At 42.0% G+C, this 14852-nt stretch overlaps 1 protein-coding gene across 1 annotated transcript; it reads left to right on the top strand.

Moving 5' to 3' along the window:
- Window positions 1-9498: 9498 nt before the first annotated feature.
- Window positions 9499-14432, top strand: LOC123519427 (proclotting enzyme-like). Its single transcript, XM_045280719.1, has 7 exons — window positions 9499-9664; window positions 10761-10953; window positions 11158-11266; window positions 11640-11775; window positions 12524-12633; window positions 13309-13393; window positions 14188-14432. Exons 2-7 carry the CDS (start codon window positions 10841-10843, stop codon window positions 14220-14222), a joined length of 588 nt encoding a protein of 195 aa, XP_045136654.1. The 5' UTR covers window positions 9499-9664; window positions 10761-10840; the 3' UTR covers window positions 14223-14432.
- Window positions 14433-14852: the final 420 nt, after the last annotated feature.

Raw genomic sequence — 14852 nt, 5'->3', positions numbered from 1 at the left:
TGTGTCTTCTATCAATGTCCTTGTCATGAGTCTCCCTTCTCAAAAACTATGCAAACTTTGTTGAGTGAAATGTGTTCCTTCCCTAATGATTTTGTACCACTCGTCACCCTCAAGACCTTGTGTTGAATAAGGAGATCACATGGATTTGTTTTGTCCTTCCAATACCACACACAACGTTCCCTTAACCCTCACAGCAAGGCAGTGGTAATGAATGCCTCTGAAAACAACATAAGTTTATGTATTCACCACAGCAGGGCAGTGGAGTTCATACCCTCTGAAAACCATAGCATACAACCTCGCTAGTCTAAGAAGCTTCACTCAAAAACATTCTACCACTGAACCAATCACTAGAATACGTGGCTAATAATAAATGTATTACCATATTATACACACTAGAAATCCACTCCATTCATTATATGTTCTCCCTTCAAACTAAATTCCAAGTGAAATATATACAATGACAAAATTAGCACCACTGTATTCATTGGTTGCGTGCTTAAAAACCCACGCCATTCACTTTACATAAGACCCCCCTACCCGACACCCATACACCTCACGCTACCCACCTTACAAGTCCAAAGGGTGGCTGAGACTACCAAGTGACACATAATTAATGGCTGGATACCTCTCACCTACACAGTCCAGCCAGGTAAGCCGTCTCCCTATCACTACTCTATGTACGAAGGGTGATAAGATCAATACGTACAGCTCAATTTATAACACCATCCCTTCCCATGACCTTATATGTGAGTGTGAAGGAGTGAATACTAATAGGGTTACAAGATTGATGGTTGCATGGGTCACACACTACTGTTCAATTTAACTGAGTCCCTTCCCCTGTCCCTCCTCGTTAATTCATATTTTCATATTCATTCTGGTCATTATTTAGCGTTTTTATACGGTTTTTGAAACACTTGGGGATTAGAATAGTGAAGACTGGCCATTAATATTTTTGACTTCCATAGACCCTTCCTGATGCAAATAGAATCGTCTACTCCAAAATCATGGCAAAAATGTCTCGGAACTGAAAGGGTTAAGTGTGAAGAGTAAGTTTATAAGAGCGTCACACCTTTACAATTAGATTTAGTTCGCCGTCCATCCCGCCAGCCACTTCCCCATACTTACCTCTTTGTCAGTAAGAAGGGAGGGTACGTATTAAAAGCGACATATTATAATGTCAAAGTGCTTCGTACCCAAACAATATAATTTAACGAAGTCCCTCCTACCTTTACCTTCCCGTGGTGCATCCCCTAATAAGTAGACGAACACAATACTAACATTAGCACATAAATGGCTGGATGCTTCACACCCATAGGAATCAATTTAGTAAGGTGAGCCCCCCTTCCTCCCTCCCTGCATCCCGTTGGGCACTCCTCAAGATTGAAGAACTGGTAACTTTCTCTCCTGTTCGAGTGGGGAAAGTGGCTGGTTTTTGTAACATTTTTAAACCCCATACTTAAGAGTTTCTCACGTGGTAATTTATATAAGAAAAGTGGTGCTGAACCCTATGATGGTGCATATAAGTCCCTCCTCAAGGCACGGAAGGCCATAAAAGAGGGGCAAAAACTCCCTTCTACTCCAAGGTGGCCGCGATACTACAGAGAATGCAGGGCATCCCCCCAAGGGCCCCAGCCTCGCCGCGCCCAACCCACCGGGCCACTGCCTCTTGCTCCCATTTCATCTGCCTTGCTGAACCCGGGTGCAGAACTTTTATTGTTTCAGCGTTTTTTCTGGAACTTTAAGAGGATCCATATATTTCTTGCGAAGATTAATTTGTATGGTTTCAGTAACAGTTTAGTGACTTTTACTGGATTACACTGGGATGTTCAAGATTTACTGATTTCATTGTTAGTTTAATTGGCTCTATTGGAGTGTTAAGCGGTATTTTTTTTTTTTTTTTTTGAGGTTCCCGTGATAGTTTAATGACCTCTACTGGAATTTCCGTCCTTCCAATGATGGTTCAGCGAGGATTGTAGGTACACCTTTTGTTCTAGTAGAAGTACCTATTGTTTCTTTTCCTTTTCTTTTCTTATTTTCTATTTTTTCCGTGATTCCGGTGATAGTGTAACAAGAATTTTACTCTTAATAGGATCTAGTGAGAGTTTTGAGGTTTCCAAGGGTGTTTCTAGGATTTAGGTGAAAGTATAACGACTCTAACCGGTATTCAACATTATGAAAGATCCTAGTGAAACTTCCGGGGGATTTCCGAAGTGTCTAATGAATCTAGAGACAATTTAACACAGCACATCAACAAATCGGGAAACATCTATTGAAAACAGACCATGTGAGAGCCAACAGACCCATGAAATGCCCACTACCAACACACCACAACCCAAACCACGCCCTCTGCCCACTTATCCCAAAGAAGCCACACTACACTCCTTCATGCCCACACTAGCCAGCCAGCCAGTCAGTCACCGCCACTCGCGCAGAGGTGCAAGTTTCTCCTGCTCCTCATTTCTATAGCCCGTTTGTCTTTGTCTCGCATACAAGATGGAGTGATAGGCATTCTTCGCGTGTTTCAAGGTGAGTGGTGCATTATCTTCATCGCCTATGTTATCTTGATAGGTTAGAGTCGAGTGTGTGGACTGAGGTGGTGGAAATTCTAAGGAGTGCCACATGTTGGTCTGGTTATGTTTCTTTTTTCCAATCGTTTCAGTGTTTTATGTTGATTGTTAATGGCATCTTTAGTCTTAACATTTGTCACATAACGTTATTTCTCCATACACGTCTCTAGATCTTCCCTCATGTGTCTTTTTCTTTCTCATATGTTCATTCCAGTCTTTTATACGAGTATGGTTGTCAATGTTGTTTTTAGTCTCAACACTTGTCACATAAAGCTATTTCTCTATACACGCCGCTATAGATGTTTCCTCCTGTTTCTTTTCTCTTTCACACGCTCGTTCTATTTCACTGAGAGAAAACGGATCCAGGATTTTCATGCGACTCTTTCACATTGAGTTTTAAAGAAAGTATTTATGAGTCCACTGACAGTTTTACCACAGTGCACCGTCAGCGGGGAAAAATCCACGCGATAAACGGTATTTTGAAATGTTTTTGTGTCTAAACATTTACTAGCAGATTTTAGTAAGGTAAACTTGTGGGGAAGGGGCTATCTGTTTCAAGAATGCCTTCATGAATCCAGTGCTAGGTTGACAAGAACTGTGCATAATTGTTGAAAAAATATATCAAGAACCAGTCTTAACATAAAAGGCAGTAAAGGATGAAGTTTTGGTTTTCAAGTGTTTTCATGCCTTAAGGGAAAGTAAAATAAAACTGTGCATCATTAGTAGGAAAGAAAAGCAGTCAAGAAAATCAGAGGAAGCATATTTCTATACATTTGTGGAAAAAAAAAGAGAACTAAACGTTTCAACGTTTACAGAAATATTATGTCACCTCAAACGTTCACCTTCTCTGGTCTTCCCCCACGCAGTGAACCAAGGCAAGCGAGTGTGCGCAGCTTATGAATTCAAAGTACTGCATTGGTGGCTAAGTTAGTTTACTTGACCAGTCCAGCAGCAGCTCACCAATACTAGTTAAGCCAGCCACGTGCATTCACTCACCACAGAAACGCCTTGAGGGGAAGATTCCTAAGCCTGTTTCTGTCGTATTGTGATATAATCTTCCTTACTTGTTTGTGTTTGTGTGGTTTATTGATTCTGCATGCTTTTAATTTTGTTACATTTCGTATTTATTTGTTTATAGAGATATTTATTTATTTATTTATTTGTTTCTTGTCAATTTCGTTAGTTCATTAGTTAGTTAGACGAAGGAAGGGAAAAAGCAAATAATAAATGGATGAAAAAAAGAAAATGAAATGATAAAAAAAGAAAGAGATGAAGACAGAAATAAACAAGGAAGGAATACACGAAGAAAGAGAAAAAAAAAGCAAAACAAAGAAGAAATACATGAAGAGAGAGAGAGAGAGAGAGAGAGAAAGAGTCACACACAAAAAAAAAAGATAAATAACTTAATCTAACCTAACCTAAAAAAGAATAAACCAAACAGACAAATGAAAACACAACCAAAAATAAATAAAAATGAACAAATAAATAAATAAATAAAATAAACTCGTAAACAAAACAGCACTTCATCATACCTGGACGGACATACCTCAAGCTCTTCCGGATGTTGAGATGCGTGCGTGCGTAAAGAGAGAGAGAGAGAGAGAGAGAGAGAGAGAGAGAGAGAGAGAGAGAGAGAGCCAGCCTTGGGTATACTTCATCAGGAGAGGTAACGATGGAGGGTGCAGGGCCGGACGCAGAGTGGGTTAGGAGGTCGGAAAGGACACGGTCGCCTCGCATATATATATGAGTTCAGGTGAGGATGAGAATGGAGGGAAAAAAAAAAAAAACAGTGTTGCGGTTTCTCAATTAACGGGACGGGTTGTGGTTGTGAGAGAGAGAGAGAGAGAGAGAGAGAGAGACTTAGCTACTTATTTATGTACATTTTGATTCATGTCTATCTTCTTAACAGTCAGTTTTCTCTTCTGTGTTTTCTCCCTCTCTCTTTCTTTCTTCCTTTCTTTCTTTGTGTCTTTATTTCTTTCCTCGTCTATTTTTTTCAGAGAGAGAGAGAGAGAGAGAGAGAGTTTTGAGCATTCTTCTTTTTTTCATTTTCTTTCCTGCTTTTAGCCATAACTCTCTCTCTCTTTCTTCCTTTCACACACACACACACACACACACGCCCGGTAGCTCAGTGGTTAGAGCGCTGGCTTCACAAGCCAGATGACCGGGGTTCGATTCCCCGGCCGGGTGGAGATATTTGGGTGTGTCTCCTTTCACGTGTAGGTGCTGTTCACCTAGCAGTGAGTAGGTACGGGATGTAAATCGAGGAGTTGTGACCTTGTTGTCCCGGTGTGTGGTGTGTGCCTGGTCTCAGGCCTATCCGAAGATCGGAAATAATGAGCTCTGAGCTCGTTCCGTAGGGTAACGTCTGGCTGTCTCGTCAGAGACTGCAGCAGATCAAACAGTGAAACACACACACACACAAAGAATTTACGGACAGAAATATGGGTCACGCTGGTTGCATACTAAGTATTTCCTATTATCTCTCTCTCTCTCTCTCTCTCTCTCTCTCTTTGCTGTCGCTCTCACCTGACTGAACCGGCCTGTGGTGCGGGGGTGTGGGCGGGAAGCATGTAAGGGCATGTGGGTGGTTCCTTGTTTTTCATATATCACGGTACTGGGTGAACCGAGAACTGAGAGGCGGCAGTGGGTCACGGTTAGTGTTGGAACAAGGGAAGGAAGGAAGGAAAAGAGGAGGAAGAAGGAAGGGGAAGGGATGCGAAAGCTGGGTCGCTATCTTTGGCTCATGGTCTCTCGTGGTAGCTGTAGCGAGGCGTGAATGAGGTGATAGTTTGCAGTTTGGTCCACGTAGGAAGAGAGTCACACTGAACACGCTCTCACAGACACACACGCGAGGATATTAGAATTGGTTTGCTATGTAAGTCTTTGTTTTCTCAATACCTTTCCGTTTTATTCACTGTTTATTCGTATTTATTGATATACGCACACGAGTGACAGAAGCTTTGTGGAGTGACACGATATACAAGTGATACGAAATCGTTGTGCTGTCCAAGAAATCTCTTATCATTGTTTACGTTCGACAAAGGTGTAAAGAAGAGTGAAGATTCTGTCTAGAACCTAAAAAAAAACGTGGAAATTTGAAAGTAATAAAATTCAAAACCCTCTGTTTAAGAAACCTATTACCATTATAAGCTTTTAGTAAGGTGAGGGAAAGACTGAACCTGCTAAACTGAACAATGCAACGTGAGTAATGCCATGCTTGAAATCTTCCCCAGCAGAGAGAACCAGGCACGCGACAAACACTTCACGATGGCAAGGAAGACCAACACAAGAGAAATACCGACGCTTTCTGCACGGTTGGCAATCCTCGTGGAGATCGCATTGGTGGCAGCGACATGGATCGACACCAGCGCAGCACAGAACACAACAGGAACCTCACCACTACTACCCAAGCTCCCTCATGCAAGATTCAATGAACGGACAGGACGAAGGATCGGCAGCAAACCAGTTAATAATGTTAGTGACCTTTACTTACCTTCCTACCTGCATAGATGTTAGCAGTCAAGTCATAGCCACCCACAGAGTCACTCTCATTATCTAGAGTCATAGTGTTAGGTTTCCTAAACACGAGTGTGGCTTTCTCCTTAGCTTTCTTTCTCCGTCTCTTATCAGCTGTCTATCTCTTCCAGACCACCGGAGTAAGGGAGAGAGTATAGGGAAAAAAGGGGACTAGTTATCGTCTGATCATACCATTCATCTTCCGCAGAGTGACGTTAAGCTGCGATGCGAGAGAGAGAGAGAGAGAGAGAGAGAGAGAGAGAGAGTGTGTGTGTTTGTGATATTTGCAGTTTCTCTATTGTTTGTATGTAACATTTTATCTCTACCTCACTGAATAGGTAGAGTAAAAGAGACAAAGGGATGAATGGATAGATAGATGAAACAAAGAGGCAGAAAGACAGGTACTGGAAATATCTCACTGGTCTCAACACTGTATTATAGAAATTCCATTAACATTTCTACATGGATTTCGCTTCCTTACACTGAGGTTACCCGGAGGCTGATCGTGTCACAGATTACTAATGAAGAAAAAGAAGAAGAGGAAGTAGAAGTATCATAACCAGCTTTCCCTGTACCCTCACACCCTCACACTTCACAATCCCTCGAGACGTTACCTCACAATCTACACCCAAAACGCATCCACGAACTAGCAATGCCACCAAAACAGAACCATGATTATACTCTTTTTTATCCCGCGACTACCTGCACCGTCTTCCCGTTTGGTTTCTCCTTCGTCAGTGTTTCTTTCTCTTCTGTAGATGTTTGGGGAGCTGCCGGAGCGGGGCCAGTCCTTCCTGCAGTGCTCAAGAGAACGGGTCTTATCGAGGAGAGAAAATCAAGACCAGGGGTTAAAAAACTGCCCTAATCTAAACGCGTCACCGCTTCTCGCCAGGGGGACTTCATGTAAGGAAAGAGAGAGAGAGAGAGAGAGAGAGAGAGAGAGAGAGAGAGAGAGACGATGATATTTAGTTTGTGATAATTCTGATAACTTGAATGATAAAATTGACCTCACTCACTTTCATAGCAACAATGATAACAACAACAACAACAATAACAACATCATCATCACCACCACCACCACAAACAAGAACAACACAACCACAATGACGATAACAACGATAAACAACAACAGCAACAACAACAACACAACTACAGTGACGATAACAATGATAAACAACAGCAACAACAACAACAACAACAACAACAACAACAATGACAATAACAAAGATATTAACACAACTCGGTCACAATAACAATAACAATGACGATGATGATGATAAAGCGTGACATTCATTTCTTTCCTTTGTTTATCTATCTATCTATCTATCTATCTATTTATCTCTTTATCTATTTCAGTGGGTCGATGTGGACAAGTGTATTTCTTGGGTCCCGGTGACGGCATAAGGGTCAAATTCCCATCAAAGACACCTACTTGTGAAATCTTCATCTGGGTAAGAGAGAGAGAGAGAGAGAGAGAGAGAGAGAGAGAGAGAGAGAGAGATTTATGTGTACACTGTCTCTTACATTTGGGTGACTCGTGTTTCTCCTTTTCCTTCTTTTTTTTTCTCTTTTTTCTTCTTGTTATTCTGATTCGCTTTCTTTTTTCTTGTGTTGTTTATTTATTTCTATATATATATATATTTTTTTTGATGGCCTATTGTGGTTTTTCATTTTCGTTTTATTTATTTGTTTATTTCTTCTCGTCTCGTCTTGTCTTCTTTTCCCTTTTCCCCATTTTTCTTTCTTTTTTCCTTTCCCTTCTCTTTATTTCACTCTTTAACTCTTCTTTTGTTCTCCCTGTTTTGTGTTCTCTTCTTATTATTATTCGTGTTGTTCTTTATGTATTCATTTTTCTTGTTCTTGTTCTTTCTCCTCCTTCCTCCTCCTCCTCCTCCTCCCACCTGCACCACCTGCACCACCTCTAGCCTTTCACTAATACTCCCTCTACTGTTCCTTTCTGTTACTTGACTATCACTGCATCACAACCTCTTCTGTGTCTCCTTCAGTCTGTGCAAGGCGCGTATTTCTTCTTCTTCTTCTTCTTCTTCTTCTTCTCTCCTCCTTCTCCTCATGTCTTTCACTAACACTTTCTCTTCTCTTCCTTTCTGTTACTTCACTCCTACTGCTTCACAACCTCCTCTGCGTCTCCTTCAGGCTGTGGAGGGCGTGTATTTATCCTTATTTTCCTTACTTTTCCTTTTCTTCCTCATGTCTTTCACTAACACTTTATCTTCTATTCCTTCCTGTTACTTCCCTACTACTGCCTCACAACCTCTTCTGCGTCTCCTTCAGGCTGTGGAGGGCGCGTCTCTTGTCCTGCAGTGCCCCAAGTTCCGGCTGGGTCGAGAGGAGGACGAGTATCTTTTCATTTCCGAGGGCAATTCTCTCGGCGAGTAAGTTTCACCCTGTTCATCCTTACTTGGTGAATAAACCACGCCCTCACATGTTGATTAGTATTTCCTTGTATATTTTTTTTTTTCCTTTTCTCTTTTCTTGTTTTTCTTCTGTGCTTTATGGGTTTTTTTTTGCTTATATGTGTTTTAGGTTTGTCTTCTGCTGTTTTTTTTTTTTACTCTTTTTTTCTATGTAAGTTTCAGTCAAGTTGCCTTTTTGTTTGTGTATTTTTTTTTTCATTTATTTTGTATGTATTAATTTATCTCATCACTTACCCTATTATCTATGTTGTTAGTTAGTTCGTAGGTTGGTTATGTGATGTTATGTACGTTTGAATTAAGTTGCCTTTTTGTTTGCATATATCTATTCATTTATTTTGTATATATTCATTAATCTCTTTTCTTATCCACTTATCTATTATGTTAGTTAATTCGTTAGTTGGTCAGTTACTTCGCTGATCAGATAGATAGTTACATAATCAATTATTTGCTTTATTTTTCTTCCATTTCCATAACTTAACATCCATTTCTCTCCTGACGCGGCCACGCAGGATCTTCTCAGGCAAACAGGGCCCGGGCAAGGTGAAGGGCGTGTTCCAGCTGTACCTGTTCTACTCCCGAAAGTGGTTACAAGAGCACAAGAAAGGCAAAGTCGTGTGCAAAATCAAAGCGAAACGTAAGGAGAATAAAGATAAGGAATAAGTGAACGAGTAAATAGATTGACACACATTCTTGTCCGTTCATGCTAACTTGGCACATAAGCTCCGCCCACTCATGCAGCGAGCGCCAATCAGTTTTTTTTTACCGTATAATCTTGTGGGATACTTTTTTTTACACTTGTTGAAGGGGGAACTGTACCCGTTTTCTTTTTTTGTGTCACGCAGGTAGAAAGGGAGGACTCGGCGGCGGCGGCGGCGACAGCGGAGGAGGAGGAGGAGGAGGAGGAGGAGGAGGAGGAGTGGGAGGAGGTGGAGGAGTGGGAGGAGGTGGAGGAGGGAGGAGGTGGAGGAGGAGGAGGAGTGGGAGGAGGTGGAGGAGATGGAGGAGTGGGAGGAGGAGGAGGTGGAGGAGTAGGAGTGGGAGGAGGTGGAGGAGGAGTGGGAGGAGGCGGTGGAGTAGGAGGAGGTGGAGGATCTCTGCCACCTGGAAACGCCGTGGGGCAACAAGTATCTAACTGCGGCTCAGGTGAGTAGTATTAGTAGTAGTAGTAGTAGTAGTAGTAGTAGTAATAATAGTAGTAATAGCAGTAGTAGTGATGGCGTAGTGGATAAGGTGGTGGTGGTGGGATCGGGCAGACGTCCACGCGTAGTTTTGAATCCTATCGCATACTGCTTGATACTCGTAGCTATGCCATTTGTCGAGTGGTTTAAAGTTACCTGCATGTCACCATGATACCCAGGTTCTAGGTGGTTACGCCAAAGATGCGCTTGGGTGTTGATATGGGCCCTAATACGGGTACCACTATAAATAAAATTGCCTACACCACTAATAGGCGGGAGCTTAACAGCGCTTCCTACATATACTTTTCAAGTATGCCTACAGGCGCTATAGGCCATAACATAAAAAAAAACAGCAGCAGCAGCAGCAGCAGTAGTAGTAGTAGTAGTAGTAGTAGTAGTAGTAGTAGTAGTAGTAGTAGTAGTAGTAGTAGTAGTAGTAGTCATAGTAGTAGCAGTAGTAGTACTAGTAGTAATAGTAGTAGTAGTCATAGTAGTAGCAGTAGTAGTAGTAGTAGTAGTAGTAGTAGTAGTAGTAGTAGTAGTAGTAGTAGTAGTAGTAGTAGTAGTAGTAGTAGTAGTAGTAGTAGTAGTAGTAGAAGTAGTAGTAGTAGTAGTAGTAGTAGTAGTAGAATTAGTAGTAGTAGCAGCAGAAAAAATATTAATCTTTACTAAACCATCACACACACACACACACACACACACACACACACACACACGGTAACTCAGTGGTTAGAGCGCTGGCTTCACAAGCCAGATGACCGGGGTTCGATTCCCCGGCTGGGTGGAGATATTTGGGTGTCTCCTTTCACGTGTAGGTGGTGTTCACCTAGCAGTGAGTAGGTACGGGATGTAAATCGAGGAGTTGTGACCTTGTTGTCCCGGTGTGTGGTGTGTGCCTGGTCTCAGACCTATCCCAAGATCGGAAATAATGAGCTCTGAGCTCGTTCCGTAGGGTAACGTCTGGCTGTCTCGTCAGAGACTGCAGCAGATCAAACAGTGAATTACACACACACACACACACACGCTCCCCTCACGCACTCACACCTTCCTCGTCTCGTCAGTTTGCGGTGCGGCGCCTCCGTGGGCCGGCCTGACGCGTATCGTGGGCGGGGCGGAGGCGCAGAGGGGAGAGTACCCGTGGATGGTTGGTGTGTTCGTGCGGAGGGGCGGCAACAGGAATTACCAGCTGTGTGGCGGGTCCCTTCTCACCACCACGCACGTCCTTACCGCTGCTCATTGCGTCAAGGAGCAGGGGTGAGTAAATATTGTGTTCCTTGACTTCCTTACTCATTTTATTGTGTTTTCCTCTTTCTAACTTCAGAAGAGATGAGTAAAAATTGTGTCTTTTCTTCCTTACTCATTTTCTTGTGCTTTTCTCTTTCTAACTCCAAAAGTGGTGAGTAAAAATGATGTTCCTTAAAGTTCTTGCTCATTTTTTTATGGTGTTCCTCATTGCAGGCTGTCCGTGTCGGTGGGGGTCGGAATGCACGACTTAAGAGACAATACTAAGGAGATCGTTCCAGTCAGAAGCTATAAACAACACCCACATTACGACTCCGGTGGCCACGTGAGTACTGGGGGTCGTGGTGGTGGTGGTGGTGGTGGTGGAGGGAACAGAATAAGAGTAATGGTTAGGTTAGTTTATAGTAATTTTGTTTGTCTTTGTTGTTGTTCTTGTTCTTCTTCGTACTCATCCTCCTGCATCTCCTCCTTCTCCTTCTCCTCTTCCTCCTCTTTTTCTTCCTCCTCCTCCTCCTCTTCCTACTACCACTACTACTTTTATTACTACTACTACTACCACCATCATCACTACCACTTAAATTCACCATTACTACCACAACCTTTACCAATTCATCACCACAACCACCACCACCACCACCACCACACTCATCCTCCCACCACCACTACCACCACTACTACCACTACTACTACTCCTACAGCTAAACGATGTGGCAATCCTGACGCTGGAGAGAGCGGTGACGTGGCGGCCTGGCGTGGGACCGATTTGTCTTGCCCCCGATAAGAACTACGAGGGAAACATGGCGGTGGTGACTGGCTGGGGAACATTGACCTACCGTGAGAGGAACTACACTGTATACTAAAACGCTTTGTTCTCTCACCATCACTGCTTCCCAAGGGGTCTAGTCGAAGATACTCGTGTTTTTTAACCCCTTCAGTACCATGACGCGTTTCCATATTCACTCTGCTTACTATTTGGTAACTTTATACAGCTTCAGATACTCATGTGGGGGATTGAAATAGTGAAGACTCTGGCCATTAATCCTCCAACCTCCATAGACCCTTCCTAATGTCAGTAAAATGGTCCAATGATACCCAAAACTCAAGGTAAAAAAATGCATCCCAGTACTGAAAGGGTTAAGGGTAATTTTATGGTTCTAGTGATAGATTCGCAAGATTTTAGATTATTATAAGGAGAAACTGTCTTCAAAATGTGGCTAGTTGTCTCTGTGGCCTTGGAAAACTGTCGTGGCGAGAGAGCAAGGCGTTTCTTAATTCGGGAGAGAGAGAGAGAGAGAGAGAGAGAGAGAGAGAGAGAGAGTTCTGTATTTTTCCCACCGTATTTTTCTGTTTATTGTTTTTATTTCCTGTTTTTCTTTATTTTTTTCCCATCTTTTCCGTCTTGAGAGAGAGAGAGAGAATAAATCAGAATATACACAGAGACACACCCTTAGAGACAAAATTTCACAAAAACACCTAAAGATTGAAAATACCGTACAAATCATGAAAGAAAACGGTCACACCTCTCTTTTTTTAAGGCACACTAAATTAAACCAACTCAACTTTATTCTCCTCACCCCAACAGAGGGAAAGACCCCCAACGCCCTTCACGAGGTGGCGGTAGAGATCAAGACACAAGATTCCTGCAGCCAGTCTTACCACCACACCACCAGCCTTCAGATTAAGGAGTCCCATGTGAGATAGATATGCACCGTACTTTCATAACAGATAGATAGATTGATTGATAGATGAATAGTTGTAGTAGTAGTAGTAGTAGTAGTTGTTGTTGTTGTTGCAGTATTAGTATTAGTAGTAGTAGTTGTTCTTGTTGTTATTGTTGCTGCTGCTATTGATGTTGTTGTAGCAGTAGTAGTAGAAGTAGTAGTTGTAATAGTAGTAGTAGTAGTAGTAGTAGTAGTAGTAATAGTAGTGGTAGTAGTAGTAAAAGTAGCAATGATAATAATAATGATAGTAATAATAGTAAAAATAATACACAACTCTTGCATTAAGGAACCAACCTCTTTCTCTTCCTCTTCTTCCCTCCTCCTCCTCCTCCTCCTCCTCCTCCTCCTCCTCCTCCTCCTCCTCCTCCTCCTCCTCCTTTTCCACATTTCCCTCCGTGACATTACATTCTTCCCTTCAAAATCTAACATGTCTCTTTAATTTCTTTCCATTTCCCTTTAATTTGCAAGTCAATCCATTTTACAAACAAGGGACTGGCAAATAAGTGGACGTATTTTTATTTATTTTTATTAACTAACTAATTTATTCACTTATTTTATTTTGCTTATTCACTTTTACTTTATTTATTTTTTGTTATGTTTGGTCATACATACAGAAGGCAATGACACCCTGGGCTTGTCTCTGCAGGTGTGTGCCGGATCAAAGGGGAAGGACTCGTGTCAGGGGGATTCCGGGGGCCCTCTCGTAGTCCTAGAGGGGCAGATGGTACCAGGTAAGTGTGTGTGTGTGTGTGTGTGTGTGTGTGTGTGTGTGTGTGTGTGTGTGTGTGTACCAGGTATAGAATTATCCTTAAATATTTGCTCCCTTCTCTTCTTCATTTCCTTCCTTCTCCTCATTTATTTTCCCTCCCTTCTTCTCCTCTATTTCCTCCCTTCTTTTCTCTATTTCCTTTACCCTTCCCTATTCCCTCCTTTCCTTTTTATATTTCCACTTTTTTTCTTTATTTCCTCCCTTCTTATCTTATTCCCTCTCCTCCTTTCTGTATTTTCTCCTTTTCCTCCTTTATTCTCTCCTTCCTGTCTGTTTTTCTACTTTTCTTCTTTTAATTTCTCCCTTTTCTTCCTTTTATTTCCTTCCTTCCCTCCTGTATTTCCTCGCTTTTCCTCCCTTATTTTCTCCCTTTTCCTTCTTTTCCTCATGTATTTCCTGTCTTTCTTTCTTCATCTCCTCCCTGTATTTCCACTTTTCCCTTCTGTATTACCTCCCTTTCCTCCTTCACTCCCTCTGCTCCTCCTTCGTCTAATGCAAGAGCTAACCAGTACTCTCAATCATTCATACATTTCTCTGGTAAACTTTGGAACTCCCTGTCTGCTTTGAGAGGGAGGTTTAAAGACATTTGTTCAGTATTTTTTTGACTAACTCTCTTAATGTTTTAGGGAACTGGCAATCAAGTGGGCCTGTTTTATTTATTTTTGTTGTCCTTTTCCAGCTTTCCCTATTCCATAAAAAAAAGAAAAGAAAAACACACACACGTACTAACTCCTCCTCCTTCTGCTCCTTCGTCAGCTGGGTGTGGTGAGCTACGGGATTCGCTGCGCTGACCCCAAATACCCCGGGGTGTACTCAAAGATCTCTCACTTCGCCTCGTGGATCCAGGGGGAGGTCAGGGGGTACTGCTAATGGCCCCCTGTGTGTCTTTACTTAAGTCAGGTTAGGTTAAGTTAAGTTAGTTTATTCATTTATTTATTTTTACTTTTTTATTTTACCCATTTTACAAAACTAACAAAAAAATAAAAAAATAAAAAACTGTTCACTTAATTATTAGTCCCAAAATGCTGCCGAATAGGAAAGCCACGTGACGGAGGGTAAGTGCTCTGAAACCTTAGATTTAACCCCTTCAGTACTGAGACGCATTTTTACCTTGATTTTGGGGTATAATTAAGCCAATTTATTGACATTAGGAAGGGTCTATGGGGGTCGGGAGATTAATGGCCAAAGTCTTCACTATTTCAATCCCCCACATGAGTTTCTGAAGCCGTTTAACCTCTCCAGTATTGAGAAGTATTTTTACCTTGATTTTTGGGTATAATTAAGCCATTTTATTGACATTAGGAACAGTCTATGGGAGTCAGAAGGTTAATGGCAACAGTTTTCACTATTTTAATCCCCACATAAATTTCTGAAGTTATTTAACCTCTCCAGTACTAGGATGCATTTTACCTTGAGTTTTG

This window comes from Portunus trituberculatus, chromosome 45, assembly GCF_017591435.1.
Source record: "Portunus trituberculatus isolate SZX2019 chromosome 45, ASM1759143v1, whole genome shotgun sequence".
Classification (NCBI taxonomy): domain Eukaryota; kingdom Metazoa; phylum Arthropoda; class Malacostraca; order Decapoda; family Portunidae; genus Portunus; species Portunus trituberculatus.
This window is presented reverse-complemented; position numbering and strand designations above follow the sequence as displayed.